Here is a 23,477-nt window from a genome sequence, read left to right as displayed (position 1 = left end):
CTGAAATACAGTTACCACATTTTCTTAAATGTGGTATAGTGATATAGGTGCTTCTTTAATAATTCATTATATAAGAAATGTAGTAATAATTATTGTCATTTCAAAGTGGCAATGAGCATAATGCTATTTCAAGATATTTACAACAGTCGTAATGTGATATGAAGATCTCTCTGGTTACTAGGGTGACCAAGGCACAGCTGCTATGGATACCTGTTGTTGCCTGCTTTCTTAATCAAAGAAAACATTGTAGGTTAAAAAAAAGATGTGATTTATCCATTGACTCTTGGGGGTCTGTAGAGCTCAGGTCAGGAAACCTTGGTCTTGAGGGAGGAAGAATGGCTCAAAGGGAGTAATAAAGGCTTTTCTCCCCATTGAAAATCCTTGGACCCTTAGCCGCACAGGGATGTTTTTTGCTCCAGATCCTGGATCCGAGGGGCAAGCCTGCTCAGAGGTGACCAGGAGGTGAAGGGTGGCTGCACATCCAATAGGAGCTGTTTGGGGAGGAGCGCCAGGTGAGCTAACAGAGCATAAAAGGCCTGTGTCCATCTAGCACCAGCCTTCCTGGTAATGCACAGGGGCTGCCAGGCTGCAGGCACAGTCGAAAAAGAAAGACAAGGAAAGGTCCATATAACCTTTCTGGCAGTGCCTACCATTACAGATACTCTCAACAATCTCAAGCAAGGTGCCCTAGCAACAGTCAGAGAATTTCAGATATGAAAAGAACTCACATCAGAGACAGGTGTAAGGCCCAGAGCACAAAACACTATGCATTCTTCAGTATACCCAGTAACATGGATGCTGTACTGCCCAAGGGGTCCACTTTCTGGCCCCTAAAAGAACAATGCTTCAACCCAAAGGAAAGGGAACTCTTTTGCACGAAGGAAACCACAACCCTCTGTGGAGAACCAGCTGAAAACCACTAGACTTGTCTGCAGTAGCTTTTCTCTGCTCTCAGACCCTGAGGATCCCCACAACAGGGAAATCCCACCCCACCCCCGACCAAACACACGCATGCCTTCTATCTCTGAGACAAAAGATTTAGGGAACACTCTTGGTGAAGTCTTTCTAAGAAAATTTTTTTTTCAAAAAGAGAAGAATCTATGACACATTAAGGATGTTTTTCTAAATCTGTTTTCACACCTCCCAGTGAAGTGTTAAGATGAAATATATATAGTTACAATCAGTTACTTTGACCATATTTCAAAAGCTGTCCTAAAAAATTACATACATTATCCTGTTGGCCTAGTAGCAAAAACACTGAACCCCAGAAAGGAAGGCTTTCTGAGTAAGACTTTTAGGCTGCAAAGGACCAGTCTGAAACCCACCGAACACAATGTTTTCAAAGCCAGTCATCAGCAGGAGAGGCTTCTGAACCAATAAAGAGAAGAGTATTCCTAAAATGACAACAATGAACATTAGTTCAAATCACTTTCCACCTCCTGCCATGTGTGTGCAGGAGGTGACCAAAATCAGACGTGGAAGAAAAGCAGAGAGAAAGAAAAAGAAATTGTCTTCCCTCCCTTTACAATGCAATTGAAAGAGAATAGAGTTCATGTTCAAGTTCTGTCACCATCATCTCCCAGCTTTGTGACTTTGAGCAAGTTTCTTAAGCACTCTAATCCTCATGTTCCTAAGCTATAAAATGAAGCTAATAATACTGGCCTCACCCATTGGCTCTCCACAACATTAAATGAGCTTCAACCCACAGCAACTCTGGAGTCATCAGGGATAGTGACAGTCAAGGGAAAGAGAGGGACAGCTCAAACCTGGCAATGGACAAAGCTGAAGCATCAGCCCGGAAAAGAAAGGTAAAAGATGAGACTGATTTTCCAACCACCACCCCCACAACGGACTCCCAGTCAAGACACTGATGCAGATTATTACCTTCCAGTGATACCATAGACACCATATACCAATGCTTTCTTTAACCCTTACAGAGAACAGTGGCTGTGTTATCATGTGCTTTTCCATGATCCTTCAACGATCTCTGGCTGGCAAACTTGACCTCTGTTCAACGTCTGCTTTAGTACCCACCATCTAGTACTCATCTTATACCTTCAACATGGGAATAGCAAAGCTACATGAGTAGTGGGGCAGGAGCCACTACCCCACTTGAAAGGCTCATCATTGCCCTGCATCCTGAGCAGTGTGAGATGGCGTTCCCCGTGGCTACTAGCACCAAAGGCTGCTGCTTCAGTGCTGAGACTTCCACTCAGCTGTCAGTAAAGTATAACTTCAACACTCCCCCATCCTCACCATCCCTGGAGGACCCAAGAAACAGCATCAGTGAAGGAATGTGTGGAGGTCGCTAAAGGAGATGGCCTCAGGATTCCCCAGATTTGGGCCTGACCACCACCTTCCTGGAGCCTCCACACCTGGCTCTGAAGATGCTAGAGGGTGTAAAGGACTGCCATCAATTATCATTGCCGCACTCACTCCACATGGCATGGTGACAAAGTAGAAAGGGGGTTCTACTGTTGAAGGGATTTCCCTTGGGATCCAGAGGGATTTTTCCGGGATCCAAAAAATAAACCAAATTTGATTCTACTTGCTTTTCAACAAGATAAAGTGGACAAACTCAAAAACCCTTCAACATGAGCCACTGACCCTGAATATAGGTCTTCATAATATAATTGATGTAAGTCCATTATGAGGGACCATCACTTGCACTACGTGGCTGGATACTAGTTAGACTGGCTGATTACAGTGATAAGAACACATGAGGAGGAACCCATATGCAATCACAGGACTAGCAGGGAGAGGAAAAGAGGGGTCTGAACACTTGAGCAAGGGTGGGGGACTCAGAAGCTCAGATACAAATGAAAGCACTTGTGATGCTATTCTTGTTTAAAGAATTTATAACTTTGTTAACATGCACCTGAAGTGCTCTAGCTTCTTAACTTCTCCTTTCCCCCCACAGAAAACAACTGCTTTTATGAAGCCATTTTTGGGAACACAAAGTTTCTTAGGGTGGAATTGCTGCACTAGATGGGAAGGGGCAGTACCTTAAAGGAATACTTGCGACTTATACGGTCCTCAGGGGCCACAGGCGAGATCACATAGCTGGGCAGAGGGATGCTCCCAAGGACAGCTTCTTCTCGGCTGTCTTTGAATGGAAAAAAACACATCAGAATAACCTGCTGTGGTACCTTCCTTGGGTTGGTCCATCCCACTGCCCCAGTTCAGGGTTCCAAGTGTCTTCCCAGGACTACTGCAATCACTGACTGTCCACTCAGGTGCCCCCTGGAGACCTTTGTGCTAATGCTGGAACGACACAGGTGAAACAGACAGAGGCAGAGGCAGGCATGTAAACGTGCTCAGCACCACCTGCTAACTCCTGAAATACAACAGTTTACAAAATGCTGTGGGAACACAGAGGCAGAAGTGGCACACAGTCTGGGGAAGTGGAGAAGGCTTCAGAAGGCAACATTTAAAGTGTTTTAAAGGATGGGGAAGGGCCTTCTGTGAGGAGCAAACCTCACAGGCAAAGTTAGAGCACGTGCAAAACATCCTACCTTCTACATCTATTTTCTTCCTCTTCTAAACCATCTTCATTATAGAGGTAACTTCCTAATGATAGAGTTGGTCCTGTCGCTCTCCTACTCAAAAGCACTTGCTGCCTGCTCACTGGATGCAAAATGAAACCCAACTTCCTCTGCCTGGTGTCACAGCCCTCTTGCATTTTGGTCCTTACTCACATCCTGAGCCTTCTTTCCTAGTATGTCCTGCATGCAAAATTCACTCGGGCCTCACAGGTCTGTCATTCCACCTTCTTCTGCTTCTAGAACTTTATTCAACTTGTCTCCTCTGCTTGAAATGTCCATCTCCCCCATACGCAGAAGCAAAGCTCTACCCATCTTTACAAGCCCAACTCAAATCCCATCTGTTCTAAAAACCCTCCTTAAATTCTCCTAATATGGAATTTCTTGCTCCCCCTGAATTGCTTAAGCACACTGAATGCCTTCTAAAGCACCTAACACAGACTAGTCTGTCTTAAAAGTAAACTCTCTCTTCCTCCATGTTTCGAGCCTTACTTCTTTCTCACTATTGCACAGCCCCTAACTCTATGTGCTGGGGCTCCATAAATGTTCATGTGGTCAACTCAACTCACCAGCTGTCCATCCAATATAAATATAGTAGGGGATAGATCCAGACAGCAGGTTACAAAATACAATGATTTATCTGTACTTCCCACCTCTCCAGATTGTGTCAAAGGTATACCTATGTCCTCAAAAGGGTAGAAGCTAAGACAACTCCAGACTTGGAGACCCTAAGTAGCAGACAAACTGGATCCTATTTATTTTAACTCAACAAATGGCACTTCCAGTGCAGGGACTGGTATAAAATGAAGTGACCAACCACCCACATATGTAAAAGTGAACACTCTGGCAAGTAGATACATTCTAAATTAGCTCAGGCCACTGGTCCAGTCACTAGATTTGAGAACATAACCACCTGTTATCACCTCACCACCCCCTCCAGCACAAAGAGCCCTTGGTGGCCCTAGCTGCAGCTCACCTTTATAGTAAAACAAGCAATAATCGGCAAGCACAAACCACCTCCTTTTCCACAGCCTCATCCCAGAACTGTCCTGCAAAGCAAAGCAAACTACTCAGACAATATGTGAGCACACTATTCCCCCTTCCCAATCATGCACGACATGATGCTGCAACCGAGACTTACCCATATCCACTCTTTCATCCAATAAATTAATGAATTAATGAATTTTTATTGCATGGCCATTTTTTTATAGGACATGAAAATTTAGATTCAATGATGGTTTATCCCAAGGAAGTTTTATGTATGTCTTGGAAACAAATTAATGTAAGTATCCTTCTTTTAGAAAGGAAGATATGGATTCAAAAATACAGTTCTTCCATGAAAGAAATAAGCTTTTGGGGAGCCTGGGTGGCTCAGTCCATTAAGCGTCTGACTTCAGCTCAGGTCACCATCTCAAGGTTCGTGGGTTCGAGTCCCCGTGCCAGGCTTTGTGCTGACAGCTCAGAGCCTGGAACTGCTTCGGATCCTGTGTCTCCTCTCTCTGCCCCTCTCCCACTCGCACTTTGTCTCTCTCTCAAAAGCAAATAAACATTAAAAATAATAATAATTAGGGGCGCCTGGGTGGCTCAGTCGGTTAAGCGTCCGACTTCGGCTCAGGTCATGATCTCGTGGTCCGTGGGTTCGGGCCCCGCGTCGGGCTCTGTGCTGACAGCTCAGAGCCTGGAGCCTGTTTCAGATTCTGTGTCTCCCTTTTTCTCTGACCCTGCCCTGTTCATGCTCTCTCTCTGTCTCAAAAATAAATAAATGTTAAAAAAAAAAATTTTTTTTAAATAATAATAATTAAAAAACAAAAGAAATCAGCTTTTAACAAAAAGGAAGCTATTTATTTACTTGGGTGCTATTCTGTAAAAATATTTATGCTGATGAGAAAATTTATTTACATAGTATGGAACAAAGGAATTTAAGTTAGCTAATTAATCATTGAGGCAAAGTTCTCATTTGATGGAGTTCAATTCTCGATCATAAGGGGCTGATTTTGTCATGGATTTGCCTTCCACTCAGTGTAAAAAGACTTGGATTATCTTGCTATCTAATCGTCTCATACTGTGAATCTATTTTTACTCATCTAAAATCTAAATCAAGGGGCGCCTGGGTGGCTCAGTTGGTTAAGCATCTGACTCTTGGTTTCGGCTCAGGTCATGATCTCACAGTTCATGGGTTTGAGCCCTGTATCAGGATCTGCACTGATAGCACAGAGATTCTCTTGGGATTTTGTCTCCCTCTCTGCCCCGCCCCTACTCACACACATTCTCATGCCCTCTCTCTCTCTCAAAATAAACTTTAAAATAAAATAAAAATACATTTATTAAAAATATTTTAGGTGATTGTGAAAATTCTAAAAAAACTAGGCCAGAGCAGGAAAATAGTAGTGTTGCAAGGTCCGTTTTCTCCCAAATCTAGGAAAATTCCAGAACTTGCTTTTAGCTGTTAAAACTGTTTTCCTTCTGCAAAAGTTTTCAACAAGTTTAAACTTTAAAAAAATAACAAAGTTATTACAGTTTCTAAACCTAAGCACAAGATGAAGTTTGTTCATTCTCTACTTACTAAAGTGCTAAAAACAAATTTAACTTGCTGAATTCATACATTTCTTGGTTATATGTTCTGCACTAACCACATTATCTCTAAGATCTTGCTTTATTTGGAAAACTCCTCTCCATCCTTCCACACCTAGTGCAAATGTCACCTCCTCTGGGAAGCCTTTCAGGACTCCCCCCAAAGAGAGCTACATTCTCTGTGCTGTGTGTCCATAGTACTCCACACAGGTCGCTGTTAGAGTTCCAGCACAGCCACAGTGGGGGCTGGGGAGAAGAATTACTTATAGCCCTTTCCCTCTCCCTCCACATTTCAAAGGAGCATGCTTTTGTTCAATGGGGATGAGGATGCAGATGGGAAAGCCAGGTTACTCAGGTAAAAGAGATGGGCAGAGAGGCAAGGAAAGAGACACAGCCATGAGGGGAAAGGGTACCATTGAGAGAGGTGTCAGCACAGTGTCTGACAGAGGAGGCTGGAGAGCTATGGGAGTTACCAAGGGGAGACTGAGGGAGATAGATTTCAAGGGGACTTCTAGGGATTTCTTCTGTGTGGCGTGCAACATAATGCCCTCCTCTGTCTTCTTGTAGAGCCTTTAGTAAAAATCCACATCATTCCCCTTGGTGTTTGATGTGTGTTTTTCGGATGGTATGATATGTGAGAGACTGAGGGCAATAATAGGACAGGTGAGAGATGTGTCTGTTTTGGGGTGAGGAGGCAATGAGCTGGATTTGGCTGATTTGGAATCTGAGGGGCTAGGGGAGCTAGATATGTATGCTAGACTAAGGGAGAGGAAAAGATGGGGTTTTTCAGCCAAATGATAACAAAGGCAAGTGCCGGCAGGGGATTGGCAGGAAGGCTAGATTTGTGTGACCCACCCACACTAGTGCTTGGGTCCCAGGGCAGCCAGTAGCACTGGGGGCCCATGTGGTCAAGTGGGTTTGGGGAGGCAAGGTGTAACCACTGAGCAGACAAACCTGCTTCAGATGAACTCAGGAAGAGAGAGCTTATTAGGAGTCTATTTGCAGCTCCCAGGGGCCAAGATAAGGAAGACAATCAGCAAGAGTCATTCCCCTCCCTCACTCTCCCTTCCCAGTCTCCTCACCTGCTTGTGCAGCCACCCCCTCACCACCACTGGAACATTGGGGTTCCTCCGGATGGCCTGGTCCCTCTTCCCAAAGCTGTGGACTTTACTGCTGGACTTCATGATCTAGGAAAAAGCAGACTTGAATTCTAGCAGCAGGGGAAATTATGGAGTCACAAAAAGCACCTGCATGATAAGAGAGCTGCGGGCTCCTCCGCCTTACTCCAAGCAGCAGCACCTTGATCGAAAGAGACTGGAATAGGTGGGCACATGGCCACAGCATTTCAATTAAAAGGCGAATCCAGGCCCTAGCAAGCTTCCCATCCGGCTCACAGAGAAAAAACATTTAAAGGGATTTTTCAGTCAACTTTCACCAGCAGCTATTGGTCCTAATATGTCCTAGTCTTTCTGGAGCAAAGCTACTTTTCAGTCACAAATTTTGCCAATTTCCAGACATCTACCCCTTCCTATCTGGGTGCAGTCCTTAGCACTCACCCCTTCTCTGCAATGCCTGTTCTCTTCCCTGTTCCTCAATGCTCCCACATCTCACCTTTCCTCAGGACCACCTGTCACAAATCTCACCAGGCAGTCTCTAACACACCTGTGAACAGAGGCATGGCCCTCCCAAGACAAGCCAGAAAAATGAAGAATGCACACGGGGACCTAGGTGTCAATCCTGGTTCTGCCAGCAATCACCTGTTTTCTTGGACAAGTGACATAACCCCAACTGGTTTCCATTTCCTGATCTGTCATTTGGGGAGGATACTTCTTACAAGCCTCCCTCAAAATAATAGTGACAGTCAGTGGGCATCTGCAAAATAGTAAAGGGTGGAAGGAAGGAATGAGTGGCCAGGAGCTCACCTTGGGGCCAGGTTTGGCCTCCACGGTCGACGTGGTTCCAGCTGTGGATGTTTCACTGACCATGCTGGACGGTCTTTGGTTTCTCTCTTGCTTCGACATATGTGGATGTGGCCTGTGGGAAAACACAGGAAAGTCCAGTAAGTACCAGGCTGCACTGAAAGTGGAATCTGAGATTTATCACAGACAAGAACTGGCTGATATGCCTCAGACAACCCACGACTGATCTTTTGGAGACCACCTGAGTCTAGACTGCATCCAGAAGACCACAATGTCCATGTGCTTCAGGGAGTCTAGAGGATAACAGATGGTCCACCTCCATGGCCTGACAACCCACCAAGGGGCCAAGGCCATCATTCCTGCCTGCTGTCCTAAGGTCCCCACATTTACGCTCTTACTCGGGTTATCTGTGGCAACTGCCCCATCAGATGGGCACCAACAGTTGTACCACTTTTTACACAAACAACCCATACTCCTTACATACACGCGCACACACACCCCTCCATTTCCCTGGCTCCCAAAAGAAGCTGTTTATAATTAGTAACAAGAAATCACTTGCGCACACATCCACACCCCTAGATACATACAGAAAATCACTTACATAAACGCCAGTGGGGCTTGCCTCCCAAAATAGATCACTCAACAAAGAGTCCTATTCTAGGAACACTCTTTTACCCCAAAATAGAACCATCAGGGATATTAACCCCTTGTGCCATGCCTGGAAACAGGAAGCAATGAGACATGCCTGGGTCCCCAATGAAGATCCCCCTCAGTGCATCCCCAACAGCACCGAGTGACACCATGCTTCCCATCGAGAAGCTCTACCTGCCCTGGGAGAGCCAGATCTCTGGGAACATCTCCATATGACATTCAAGAGGCACTACAGAGAACCCTTCTCACCTGCCTCCACAGATCCCCAGCATTTGCCAGAGTCTTTCAAAGCCCGGGTAGCAGCAAATGCCTGCAACAAATTCAATGCCTATCCTCAAACAGCTTGATGCCTGCTTCCCAAACTCTACTAACTCCAGGATCAGCAAGCCGTCCTCAAAGCGTACGTCTCATTGTTCTGTGGCTGGGTTCTCTACAGGCAACACGACCCAGGCAGCTGCAGTAAACTGAGGCTCTCTTCCCTGAGGAGCGGAGACAATCTGAGTTGAAGGCCGGGGCTAGGAGCCTGAGGGGAAGGAGGATCCAGACAGGATGCAGCGAGGAAGCAGCCCTCTGGGTGTCCGTTCACCAGGCTCACTTTTACACAGGTGCCACCAGGCAAAGTCCTAGTTTCCACCTTGGAGATGTGCTGCCTCCTTCAAAACCATTACTGCTGGAAGGATAAGTGATCCTTCCTGCGCCCCAAGACAGAGCCCCGAAACCCTGCACCTCTACTTGTTCACAGAAGTAGCCGTAACCACCGTGCTCTCCACACTGTGCCAGCGGCAGGACCACTGCAGTGGGACTGGCTTTCCAAAGGGCTGAGCTCTGCCGGATGCTTGGCAGCTGGGGGTGCAAGTCCCACCAGGCAGAAAGATCACTGGCTCCTTATCCGCTCAGGCACTCACCCCAGATTCCCCGCCCCCGGCCTCCATCTCAGCCAGACTTTTGTTACTGCTCCCCACTCAGAGAATGTCACCGCACTCAGCTCACTGCTGGCAGAGGCTGCATGCAGCAAAAAGATAATCGCCAACCGGGGGTGAGAAGGGCCCTGAGAGGCTGCCTTGTCCAGTCCCTGCCTCCAGGCAGAACTATGCTCAAAACGTCGGCCTGGAACCTAGTCTTGCCTGACTTTCAGATGTCCAGAGGTTGAGACAAAGATGACTTCTCAGGTTGCATCAGTTATGGCAGTTGTATCTTGGAGCCAGAATTCAGGACACAAAGTCCAACAATATTTGTTTGAGATTTTATCAAGTTTAATTTGCTCCCACTTAAAATACTGATAGAGGATTATTATAGAATATTTGGGAAATATAAGAAAAAAAGCTAAACAAAAAGAAAAAAAATTACCATAGTCTGGTTACCCATAGGAAAACCATTTTTAACACTTGGTATATATACTTCCATTCTTTTTTATATGTCTGGGTTTTGGGGGGTAGGGGAGAAAAGAGTGTTTTTTTCTTTTTATATAACTGTGATCACACTGTGTTTATGATTTCGCATTTTGATTTTTAAAACATAATGTAAACATTTTCTCCATTATTTTAAAAACATCCACATCATTTTATTTTTTCTTTATTTTTATTTCTTTTTAAATAAACTCTATGCCCAACATAAGGCTTGAACTCACAACCCCGAGATCAAGAGGCATATGCTCCTCCTCTGTGAGACAAAGGAAAGACTATCTGGATGTGTGACTGGTCCAGAAAATCCAGGATGGACAGCCATTTGCACAACTTCTGTACAATCTTGAGCTCTGACTCTAATCACCTCCTGCTTTCTAGTCTCATGTCCCCAATCCCATCCGGGGATGCTGGCTGGCCAGGAAGCTCCTCCAGACAACAGTGCTGTCCTACAGACTTGGGTGGATGAGGAAAGGGTTACAATCACCACCTAGGAAGCCAATTATGAACAGATTTCAGCTGGAGAAGGACTGGCTGTGGTCCCAACACTGAACATTAGTGAGGGACAGTGGACCACAGTGGGGGGGGGGGGGGGGGTGGCGGGGGGGCAGAGTACAAGAGGAGGAGGAGGAAAAGCATGAAGACAATTCCATTCTTCATTCTATAGAGACCTCTACTCAGCCACACTCAGAGAAAGCTGGCTTATTAGGAGAAATAGCCCAAACTAAATCTGCCCCAGAGAGGGAACCATGTTGTCTCTATAAACAGTGTCTTCATCAGGGCTCTCCATGGGCAGGGACAGCTCCCAGCTGGAACAACAGTCTCCATCTCTAGCTGGCAGTCCCTGACCTTGCTCTCTGAAAGAGCAAGGTGCACACAGCTACTCACTCAGTCAAGTGGCAAGATCTGCCTTCAGAGGATGTTCCTCTGAATCTCCTCAGTGTCGGTAATGATCTCCCAGGTCTCCTCCAAGGGTGAATATGACTTTTGGAAATAACTAGATGTTATCTGGAATTACAACTAGTTAAAAAAAAAAAAAAAAGAAAAAAAGAAAAAAAAAAACAGGTGGTGGTCATGCTTGGGTGTGACACCATTTGGTACCCAAAAACAAGGATATAAAAAAGTCTTGGGGTGCCTGGGTGGCTTAGTCTGACACTTGGTTTCAACTTAGGTAATGACCTCACAGTTCATGAGTTTGAGCCCTGCATCAAGCTCTGCACTGGCAGCACAGAGCCTGTTTGGGATTCTCTCTCTCCTTCTCTCTCTGCCCCTGCTCCCTACCCCCTCTAAAAATAAATAAACTTTTTAAAAAAGTCTCAAAAACAATTTTCTGACTTGGCTGAAAAGCTGGCTCTGATGGAAAGTTCTGGAGGTTGTTTACCACACTGTTTTGAGAAGTGGGAATATAAATAGTGTTATGTGTATAGCCTCCTGAAGAGAGAGACTAAAAGAATCATCTTATAGGTGTGTTCCCCACTTAAAAGCTTGGTGGGGCAGACAGTGACTTGTCCTCAATTCCTCAGACTGAGGTATCTCCTGACAGGTTTCACTCAAGAACCGTCCCCTCCCCCAGAGAAGAGCCTGTGCCCCTGAGCTGAGCCGCTGTGAAAGGTGGTTCAGTTAACAGCATGCCCTCAGGCACATGAGTCACACAGATCCCAAGAGAGGAGACCGAAAAACCTGCACACGCTATGGGAAGACAGACTCTTGGTGTCATTAAATAAAATCTATTAACTTAAAAGCCTGTTTGCCAGGTTTCTGTACTATCTGGATTCCCAAAGTACAGTGGAACGATCTGAACAAAGACATCTCTTTCCTTGGCTTGGGCTACATGAATGCTGATTATTTTGCTGGAGGGGTGTGGGCTGAAGTTCAAAACAGTGAGCTAGAGTCTTAACTGCCTCTCAGCTGAAATGAACAAAAAAAGAAGTTAGGACTAGACAAAAATCAGTCTGGAGAAAGCCAGTAGGAAAGTGACTTCATTCTACTCCAAACTTCCTCAAGGATGTGTCAAGTGAGCCTGGACAGGAAATCACTTTCTAGGTCCCTCAATTTCCCCCCTATAAAAGGAACTGCTTCTGCTACCTGCACATCCAGGAGTAAATGCATAGAGAACACTGACAGATGTAGTAAGAGGGAGGTTATAAATTCAGAATTTTTTTTTCTGTTGGGTCTGAATTTAGGTGAGTTTGGTTAGTGGGATCCTTGGCTGCCTCTTGGTTAATATTATGAATAGGAGCAAGCTGAAGTGGGATCACAGCAAGACCCTTTTCTACCCTATTGCTGTCATAATAAGTATGTCACCAAGCCAAGAATCACCAACCCTTAGTGTGAGTACACAAAGTCAAGCAAGCAGAGGGACGGAGCTGTACTTGCCCACCACCTATTGTGTGCTAGGCAGTTAGAATACATTATTGCACTTAACCCTGAAAAGCCAGTTTTACCATCTCCATTTTGCAGGTGAGGTAAACTGAGGCTAAGACAGATTAATAGCTTGCCCAAGACAGAAGCTGGACTCCAAAACCTGGTCTTCACAAGAGACACCATCCCATGGCAAGTCCCAGGGTCTGACAGAAGCAGGCTTTTGCTCTTCTCAGCCCCAAGGACCAATCCCCAAACCAAGAGGATCCTGGAGTGGTGGAAAGCCCAGGAGCCCGGAATAATTGGGTCTCAACAAAGCTCCGCAGCTTAGTCACTCCTCCACAAGTCACATCATTTCTCTGGGCCTCAGTTTCCATTTTTACAAAATAGGGTGAAAACTACTCTCATCTCACAAGGTGGTTGTGTGGAGTGAAAGAACATCTTAAAAACTATGAACGCAGCACTAAATGAAAAGCACCGTCATGGCTTTACCAGTGGACACGCCAGAATTTAAATCTCAGCTACATTCTATTTTTATTTCCAAGGCACTTCTCTCCAGAAAATTCAAAGTGCCAAACAATTAACTTCTAAACAATCATTTCCTATAAACACCTCTATGAGCACCTTATCCACGTGGGGCTCCTTTAAAGTACAATAAACTTGTGGGGAATTGGGCTCCTATTCTTTCCCCAGGAGGTTAGAAAGCTATTGGGAATTGGGAATCCTTTATTGAGAAGATGTTATTAGATGTCACTTGTATCCCATCAATTCTTTGGGGGGAAAATAGGTCCCCAAATTCATGTTCTGTCCTCAAGTATTCCACACAGAGAGCTCAGCTAAAATTAGTGCTATGAGAGCAGGGTGTATGAGAAGAGGCATACTCACTAACAACCAGCAAATTTTTTAAAGTGCTCACACCCACCACCTAAGGGGTTTGGGGAAAGCAATGCACAATGAAAAGCAGTAATAAAAGAAAGTTCTTGTCCCAAGCAGGCAGACACCTCCACACCCCCTCTTCTCAGAGAAAGAGACACACACAGACCGCCAACGCTCACTGTATACTCCCAACACCCTGGGGGAGGCTGTCTGACACGGGTTTTCATTCAGCAACTGTGGCCTTGTTACTCAACTATGGCTTTCTGTGTTCTTTCCCCTCCCCACAACTCCCCTCTGGAACACACCCTCATCCCACCCCACCTCAGGAGCTGGAAACCAGCCCAAAGAGCACCCCTCACCTGGCATGAAAATAACCTAGTGAGCCTCATGGGCTCCCCTCCCCATCCCCAAACCCAAACACTGTTCTGAAATCAGCCTGAGTCCTGCTCAGCCGTGTGACCTTGGACCAGTTTCTTGGGCTGTCTACTGTCCAGGCTCCATGCTTCTATCTGTGCTGGGGAAGAACCAGACCTTGACCTCTACTGTTCCTTCCACTTTTGCTTTGCTATTTCAGAGATACTACAATTCTAACCCAAGACACTGGCAAGCCCTCCTCTAGCCTATATCAGCTTCTCTTGGTTTACCAGGCAGCCACGACCCTCACTAGAAAACAGCCTTTTCTAATGGAGATCTGGGCACTTTCCAGACTCGGGAAATAAAAGAGGAGGACAGGAAGGGTACTCGCGGGAAGAAACAAAATGACTGTTTGCAAGCAGCAGCTTACCCTCCACACACAGCCAAGCCACCACTGCAGCATTTTTATCCCGTACAGACAGAGCCTGAGATGTGATTGCTGCCTGGTAATGACTGCATCCCCGGTGCTAATGCCCTTGGGAACATCGACACCAAAAGCCAAGTCAAAAACCAGGTGTCTGAATGAATGAAGAACGCCATCACCACCTCTTCCCCTATCTGTGACTGTCACAAATGCCGACTCCTAGACCAGGAAGGAAAACTGAACAGTCAAGTTTCTGCATCTGCTTGCCAGGTGTTTCCATTTTTCATCATTTTTTTCTGCTGCCATGGCAACCAAATGCAACAGGCAAAGCTAGCCCAAGACTGCCACTCTGGAGAGACAAGGTGCTGGTTATATCAGCCACACAGTCCAGGGCTCAGCAGATGAACAACAGGACAGACTCCTCCAAGCTCAGAGTTGTAGTGTGCCCCCACCCTTATCCTGTGCTCTTTATCTCTCACTGCAAATTCTTACCAACTTGAAACCGCAGGAGGAACAGGAGTCAGCCTCTCGTCTCCTAGCAGCAGGAGATAGCCCACCCCCAGTCCCACAGTCTGCACATGCCTTGAAGAGTCTTGCCCTGCAACTGCAAAATGAACCGCTGAAGGTAATTCTTACCTTCAGCAAGATATCTTTTGGAGTGGTATCCCAAACACCACTCATGACATTCCAGGCAATTCCAACTTACGGTTTCTTTTCCAAACAATCCAATGAGAAAACAGGGGGCTGCTCAGACTCCAACAGAAGGAACAAGCTAACCTCACTAGGATGCCAGGAGAAGCAGGCCAGGCACGGGTCCCCTTGGGGTTAAGGAATCTGGGAGATTTTGGGTGCCTTACAGCTGGCTTCTGAGCGTGGCAGCAGGCTTCTGAACTTCCAGAGCACATACTCTCTCTCAACTAGGCCCCACCTCAACATCAAACGCTTGACAGAGCCTGGGGATCAGTGTACACAGCCTGCTGTCAGTCAGCTGCCAGCGTCACGGCTCCGGAATGCTTCTCTCCTCTTCCCCAAGAGCTGCGGAGGCGGCTGTCAGCGGCTTCCTGGACAGCCCGGCTCTGAGGAGAAAACGCTCCTGTGCATAGCACCAACCACCAGAACCGCAGCCTGGAAGTTCCTTGTGCCAAGGCTATCTCTTTAGGAGGGCTCCCGCCTGTGTCCCGTGAAGCCACAAAGGCCAACCACAAGCTCCAATTCAAGAAAACCACAGAGAATCAGGAAAAGAGACTGAAGAGGAGGAGCTCAAATGCTCCAATCACTGGAAATGAGGCCCTGTAGAAAGGCTTGAGAACATTTTCTGGAGAAAAGACTACTAAGGAGGCCTGGCATCTTTCAAGCAAGCATGAAGTTATAAGATCAAATGTCATTACTGCAGATACAATTAAAATCTCTAGTCTATTTGGCATACCAACACTTAAGTACAACCAAGGAAGAGGACTATCTCTTGAAAACCACTCAAATGAGAGGCAGTATTGGAGTCGTTGGAGGCACAGTATCTGGGGCCAAACTATTTGGATTCAAATCCTAACTGCCACTTACTAGCTGTGTGACTTTTGGCAAGACTCTTAACCTCTCTGTGCCTCAGTATCCATGACTATAATGGTATCTTCCTCATAAGACTGTTGTGGAAATGTACTTAGAAATGTACCTGGCAATGCAGCCACTCTGGAAAACAGTGTGAAGGTTCCTCAAAAAATCAAAAATAGACCTACCTTATGACCCAGCAGTAGCACTGCTAGGAATTTACCCAAGGGATACAGGAGTACTGATGCATAGGGGTACCTGTACCCCAATGTTTATAGCAGCACTCTCAACAATAGCCAAATTATGGAAAGAGCCTAAATGTCCATCAACTGATGAATGGATAAAGAAATTGTGGTTTATATACACAATGGAGTACTACGTGGCAATGAGAAAGAATGAAATCTGGCCCTTTGTAGCAACATGGATGGAAATGGAGAGTGTGATGCTAAGTGAAATAAGCCATACAGAGAAAGACAGATACCATATGTTTTCACTCTTATGTGGATCCTGAGAAACTTAACAGAAACCCATGGGGGAGGGGTAGAAAAAAAAAAAAAAAAGAGAGATTAGAGTGGGAGAGAGCCAAAGCATAAGAGACTCATAAAAACTGAGAACAAACTGAGAGTTGATGGGGGGGGAGGGAGGGAAGGGTAGGTGACGGGCATTGAAGAGGGCATCTTTTGGGATGAGCACTGGGTGTTGTATGGAAACCAATTTGACAATAAATTTCATATATTAACAAAATAAATAAATAAATAAATGAAACTCATGAACAAAGAAAAAAATAATAAAAAAATATGTATATAGGTCAATACCCCCCCCCCAAAAAAACTGAGAACAAACTGAGGGTTGATGGGGGGTGAGAGGGAGGGGAGGGTGGGTGATGGGTATTGAAGAGGGCATCTTTTGGGATGAGCACTAGGTGTTGTATGGAAACCAATTTGACAATAAATTTCATATATTAACAAAATAAATAAATAAATAAATGAAACTCATGAACAAAGAAAAAAATAATAAAAAAATATATATATAGGTCAATACCCCCCCCCAAAAAAACTGAGAACAAACTGAGGGCTGATGGGGGGTGGGAGGGAGGGGAGGGTGGGTGATGGGTATTGAAGAGGGCATCTTTTGGGATGAGCACTAGGTGTTGTATGGAAACCAATTTGACAATAAATTTCATATATTAAAAAAAAAAAAAAAGAAAGAAATGTACCTAGCAATAAATAATAAGGGCTGTTGGGGAAATGTACTTAGAAATGTACCTGGCAGTAAATAATAAGGGCTCTAAGTGTTCGTTGTAAAAATAATAACAATATTATTATTAATGGAAAAAGTCAAGTCTTATTCTAGGAGGTAGCTTATCTCATTTAAAGTTAAAGATGAAACTCTAGATCCTGAAACAAGGGATGTTGAAAAATCTCTTTCTTAGAAAATTATGAACTGAGCTAAAATTTGCCCGCCTATAATTCTTCTCATTGACCTGATGCCTGCCTCGGCAGCCGTGCAACAAATGGACCTCACTTCTGCGTGCCAGCCCTTCTTGAAGACTTACAGTACATCCTCCTTCATCTTCTCTCATGCAGACTAAATATGAGAGGTCACAGGACAGGGTTTCCAGACCCCTCACCATAATGGTCCCCATCCCCAGGGCAATCTCAATTGTTCAACATCCCTCTTAAAATTTAGTACCCAGATCAAAATGTTTGGGGCTTGGCATGTCTTTGATGCTCCATAAACTTGGAATGAATGAGTGAAGTAGTCCACAATCACCATAGTATACCAAAAGTATTGTCTTCCTTTCTCTACATATTGTACTTTTATTAATGCAGCCTGAGCTCATATTAGCTCTTCCAAGTGAGATTTCCATGTGCTTGGTGGCTTTGGTGTATAGAAGTGTCCCCTGGGGAACAAGCCTGTAGGACCTGTTGGCTGATACCCACCTGCCTTGGGGGTTCTGACAAAGAACAGAAAAGGTGAAATGAGAAATCAAACCCTCTAATCATGCAGCAAAATTTTAAGCTTGTCAGTGACAGACTCAAAAGGTCTTGACTCCCTTAATAAATCCGAACTGTGGATCATTAAGTGTAGTCATTATGATGGCCAAGAAATATTTCTGATACTCTTCCCAGGTACATGATAGAAATGTACTTTCTTGGCCCCTTAAAGTGGCCATTTGACTTGCTTTAGCCAATGAAATGTGAAAGAGCAGTGCACAATTCACCAAGTTCCCCTCTTCTTGCCTTTGCCAATCATGGAAGCACAGAGATGGAGCTTCCCTTGGTAAAGATGACAGAGCAGAATCCCTCAGGGGACCTGTGATGGACATGGAGCACAAGCGAGAAATAAACCTTAATTGTTTCACATCACTGAGATTGTTTGTTGTTGTTACCACAGCAGACCCTAGCCTATCCTGTATTACTGACACAGAAACTAGAATGCTCAGAGCTCATGCCCTCTGGATCCACTGATCATAGCTTTCACATTATTTCTCTTCTCCCTGCTTCCAATATGTAAGGCGGGAAATCATCTTTTGATGGGCATGCACCTGTTACACCAAGCAGCTTTGGTAAACCCCACCTGCCAACACTGGAGGAGAGGTGTTACCTGTTCACACAGTAATGCTCTAAAGGAAGCTACCATGGGGACCTGTTTGTTTTTCTTCCCATACAAGAAGGAGCCCAGAATTATTTGACTAAAATCCATCTAATATTGTCACCACGGCCCAGAGAATGACAGGTATCTGGAGGAGATTTAAGGATGAAAGGAAGAATCTGGGAGTAATTTAGGAGGGATTAGCAAGTTGTTCAGTGGTTCTTAAACTTTTACCTGAATCAGAAGCACCTGAAGGCCTGCTAAAATACAGGTTATGGAGTGCTACCTCCAGAGACTCTGATTTAGTAGGTGTGGAGTGGCGCTCAAGAATTTGCATCTCTAACAAGTTCCCAGGTGATGCTGGTGGAGAGACCACCCTGAAAACCACTGCTCTGGAAGGATTCAATTCAATTCAAGAAGCCAGAGTTGGTGGGGGGTGGGGGGGGGGTACCTAAGTGGCTTAGTTAAGCATCTGACTCTTGATATTGGCTCACGTCATGATCCCAGTGTCATGGGATCAAGCCCTGCATTGGGTTCCACACTGGCAGCGTGGAGCCTGCTTAGGATTCTCTCTCTCCCTCTCTTTCTGCCCCTCCTCTGCTCACATGCTCACTCTCTCTCTCTCTCAAAATAAATAAACATTTAAAAAAAAAAAAAAAAAAAAAGAACCCAGAGTGGAGGCTCTGGTGAAAGGAGTCAATGACGCCTTAACAGACACTCTTTCAAGAAGAAAAAGAAAAGAGCCAGTTTTCCTTTTTCCATCCACATTAATCTGAGAGCTGATGTGTAAAGGACACACAAATGGTCATCTCAGTCTTTTTTCTTCACCACATAACACACTACACAACAAAATTAAGCTCCCCTAAGGGAACAAATCAGGAATCTTATTTGTTGGCATCTTTAAAACTGGGTTTCTGTGAGGTGAAATTGTGCCTCACTCACCCTTGAGAGCTCCACCAGAGGGTAAATCTGGGTGTATCTCAGGAGGAGGCAATTTAGATACTTTGCTGCAACTCCCTCTCCCACCTTATCTCCACACTCCCCTTCATAAACCCCTGCTAAAAGTCAGTCCCTCTTGCCCTCCGACCCCACCAAAGCTCATCACCCTTCCCTCAGCTGTGACTGATGGCACGCACGTGCACACTTATCTACACTTATCTAAATCCCCCCTTCCTCCAATTTAGGACCAGACACCTCAGGAAAGTCTTCCCTTTCTTTCATCCCCAACACAGTCAATCAATCACCAAGTCCGGTCAATTTTACCTCCCAAGTATCTCCAGAATCCATCTGGTGTGCTTCATTTTTCTTTCTAACTCAACTAGTATAGATCCTCCACACTCTACCCCCTCCCACCCAGGTCTTTGCTCAGGTGGGGGCACCGTGACTGGACAACTGAGACAATTTAAACAACATCCCTTCCCAGGATGAAGAGGCCTCCCACAATCTCTAAACCAGGTTAGAACCCTCTTTTATCAACTCCCATTGAACCCTATGTTTTTTCTACCATGAACATTTATCACATTTGTAAGCTCTTGTTTAATTATCTTCCCTACTCAACCATAAGCTCTTCACAAACAGGACCACATTTGTCTTGCTTGCCGCTGTAACTGCAGTCTGTCACAGCCTCTGACACAATATAGGCACTTAGTAAGTATTTAATAAGTGTAGGAATCACCACATCGGTTCATAGGAATCCTGGCTTCTTCTCAATGCCTAAAGCCCATTGTGCCTGCTTCCAGGAACGTCTGGCCGCCCCGACATTGCACCCACCATTTAAGACAAGCAAGCAGTCCTTAGGACATCCAGAAAATGCTATCTATAGAGGGGGAAAGTGACCCTTAAAAAAAATGAGTATCTTTTCCTTGAAAAGTGTATGGAATTGAGATTAGCTACAGAGATATTTTGGGAGGAGAAAAGAGACTACCATCTCAAAAGTGGACAAAATTGTAACAGTGAGGAAAAGGAAGTGGGGGGGGAGGGGGGCAAGGGTGTTTAGTGATGGGAAGTCTGCATTCCTCCAGAAGCTTTATTAAAGTTGGTAACTTCCCAAGTTAGGTGTTCTAATGGACTCTCCATCCAGACCTTTAAAAATGACAAGCACCTGTGTCTCTAGGATGCCTAAGGAAGGGGGCTGAGCTGACCTCCCAAGAGCTTCTGACCTTCAGGATTCTATAAACAAACTCATTCTGAATTGGAATGTGGAGAATCCACATTCTGGTTCTGTCTTTACATAGCAGTTCTATCTCGATGCCGGAGACAAGACCATCTTTATCTTCCATCCACTAATAGTATTAATGCTTTCAAAGTCAGACGCCAACTCCAGACTGGCCATCAGGACCCATGGGCCACCAGCATCAAAATAATTTAGCAAGTAGGGGCGCCTGGAGTGCTCAGTCGGTTCAGCATCCAACTCTTGATTTCAGCTCAGGTCTTGATCTCTGGGTCATGAGTTCAAGGCCCACATTGGGCTCCCCACTGGGCATGAAGTCTGCTTAAAATAATGATAATAATAATTTAGTAAGTAGCCTCTGACTAGTACCAAGGGTTAGCCCTGACTAAAGAGATCAAACGGGGGTGACATCCTAGCTCTTTCTACTTCCAGTCATGCAACTTTGAGCAAGTGACTTAACTTCTTTGAGTCTTGGCATCTTCATCTTTAAAACAATGATGATGGTCTACTTCTCAGGACTATTGTGTTAAATATGTAAAACCCTCAGCACAGAGTACACATGTAAGGAATGTCGTATCATAATTACAGATTTCTAGTTTTAAAACTTCTGTAAGATAATGACTCTAAGCTGAAAATACTGAAGGAATTAAATGATGTGTTTGAAATTTGCTTCAAAATAATCCAGGTAGTGAGGGGGAGGCTATAGATGAAATAAATAAAATCAGCCATGTTTTGAAAATTGAAGATGGGAGATAATACTCTCTCTCCTTTTGCATAGGCTTGAAATTTTCCATAACCCAAAGTTTAAAGGTGTAAGTACTGAGGGAGGGAAATGCTGTAAAAATACTGATAATTTAAGATCATAGTTGGTCTAGAGATTGAACAGAAAAATAATATAAAGGGGGGAAGCGAACATCTCTATGAATTTCTCAAACAGTATCATTTTCTTCAAACAGAATGGTCTCAAATGAGCAGAAGGGAACAAAGCCACTTGCATACATTGCTCTTCCTTCATTTTTTGGGAGAAGAACACATCTTGCTTGGGCTGTACATGTGTTTTTAAGTAGACAAGCCCTGGGTGGTAGAACCTACCTCAGAACACCCTGGGGCCCTGCTGAAATAGGACTGAGGAGCAAGAAAGTCCCCACGTTGGAAAAAGCAAGCAGAAAGAACTCCAGATGTTCAGGGACAATGGATGCCACAGCCCTCCTCCCTTCTAAGCCCTGGCTTTGGACTCTTATTTGAGGTGTCTATGGGAGGCTGGTTCAGCTTGGTGTGAGGCTGTATTTAAGGCAACTTCACTCTAGATGAGTGGGTCCTCTCAGAGCACAGTAGTATGTTAGAGGATACTTGATGGGGGAGGGTTTATTCAGGGGGAAAAGAGTTTGTAACAGGCTCTGACAGTACCAATCATGGCACAAGCCCGTATCATCTCCCCACTTACACATCTTCCCACTTAGAGACATCCAGAGATTAAAAAACAAAATTCTTGCATTCCACCTCGTATCAACCAACCCACTCCAAGCCCCTCTATCTGGGCGAGAAAATAGTCCAACAAGCTTTGTTTTGAGCAAATGCCTTTAAACTCTCAAAACTCTGCTTGGAAAAGTAGAATATACAGAAGTACTTACTCTTCTTGAAGAATAAATTCGCTATTTTCTGGAGAAAACTGCCCACTCACAGGGTGCCTGAATGCTGTGGTCTGTTGGTTATGGCTAGAGAGAAAGAAAGAGAGATAATGAATGAGAAGTCATGTGAATGGAAAGGATTACATACACAACAACAAGTCAGTAATGTCTGAGGACCCCTGGATCATTACAGATTCCTCCCAGATTGAGAGAGTGAGCCTTTCTTTTGAGACGCATTTGATCTTTCAGAATTCCACTGCATTAAAAAAACACGAACTTTTCCAGCTCAGGTGTCAAAGCCCACCTAAGACGCAGGGATTTTAGCTCTAGGAAAGTCTTGGTTCCAAGAGAACACTGCATTTTCGAGAGACATTCCCCGAAGTACGTACTCCAACAAACCGAACTGTTGAGCAAAAAGTTACTTTTAGATGGCACGAGCTAAAACAAGAATGAAGGAAAGCAGACAGTACTTCAACAGCTTCCCGAAACCATCAACCAGGGAAAGAATTCCAAGAATTAACCACCCACCCAGAAAAACTATCTTCTTAAAATTCTTCTCCCTAATATAAAATGCCTTCACCTCAATGATAGGATATAAATGCATGGGCATGTCTCTGCAACATGGCCTGCACAATTTTCAACACTGCAGAGTTTCTATCACTCTTTTGAAGTTAGGAGGGATCAGCTTCCACACCAGGCTGACAGTCACAACCAAAGTGTGTAGGTGTTTTGTGTATTCACAAAGGCTGCCTGGTTCTTTGTAAGGGAGGAGGAGCTGGCTCTAGAGTCTGCTGTTTGCTCAATGAATAAACTAACCCAACGTCCTGCTTTTTCAAAGAATATGATTTACTTTTAAAAGTTTCCCTAATCAAAACATCACTGTTCTTTTAGAAATTTTAGAAATATAAAAAGAAAAAATGCCATCCATGATCTCACCAACCTAGAGATAAACCCGGCTATCTTCTCCTTCCCTAGTTTTTTTCTATTACAAAATAAATTGTGAGTTTGCTGTATTTAGAAATCTGTATCCTGCTTTGCTCACATCCTATTAACATAGAAATTTCCTATGTCCTTAAGACGTCTTCATTTGAAATAGCTGAGTCCAGGTGTCCCCTGCTTTTTGAAAGTTCATGTTATACCACTTCACTTAGGAAAGACCTACACTGTACCTGTTTTCGCTAACAGAAAGAAATATGAGAAGAATTTTTGCTTTTCCAAAAAAAAAAAAAAAAAAAAGGCTGAAAAGCAAAAGTAGCATTCAGTGTTTGTTTTGCAGGGAGCCCTCACAAAGGCAGCAAACACCCGAGCAGCAAGTGGCACCACCAAGCTCCCTATCTGGGAACTACACTCAGCATCTCAGCATGAAACTGCCACAGCTCTGAACTGTGTCTGTGAGCATCTGTGTTTTATCTTGATTTATTTTGTGCATCTATTAACAAGGTGT

The 23,477-nt window shown here is 44.6% G+C and overlaps 1 protein-coding gene across 11 annotated transcripts in view; it reads right to left on the bottom strand.

Annotated features, from left to right (window-relative positions):
* Nucleotides 1-23,477, bottom strand: part of PLEKHA7 (pleckstrin homology domain containing A7) — a 220,939-nt gene that overhangs the window by 69,282 nt on the left and 128,180 nt on the right. For all 11 annotated transcript variants that reach the window (XM_078433269.1, XM_078433268.1, XM_078433272.1 and 8 more), the window contains 5 exons: nucleotides 22,037-22,120; nucleotides 8,036-8,147; nucleotides 7,196-7,300; nucleotides 4,519-4,591; nucleotides 3,006-3,106 (listed from right to left, as the gene is read on the bottom strand). In XM_078433269.1, the coding sequence (XP_078289395.1) occupies nucleotides 3,006-3,106; nucleotides 4,519-4,591; nucleotides 7,196-7,300; nucleotides 8,036-8,147; nucleotides 22,037-22,120 (475 nt within the window). The remainder of the gene's footprint in view (nucleotides 1-3,005; nucleotides 3,107-4,518; nucleotides 4,592-7,195; nucleotides 7,301-8,035; nucleotides 8,148-22,036; nucleotides 22,121-23,477) is intronic.

This window comes from Panthera onca, chromosome D1 (genome assembly GCF_046562875.1).
Source record: "Panthera onca isolate mPanOnc1 chromosome D1, mPanOnc1 haplotype 2, whole genome shotgun sequence".
Taxonomy (NCBI): Eukaryota; Metazoa; Chordata; class Mammalia; order Carnivora; family Felidae; genus Panthera; species Panthera onca.
Note: the sequence above shows the minus strand (reverse complement) of the source record. Positions and strands in the feature narration are given on the sequence as shown.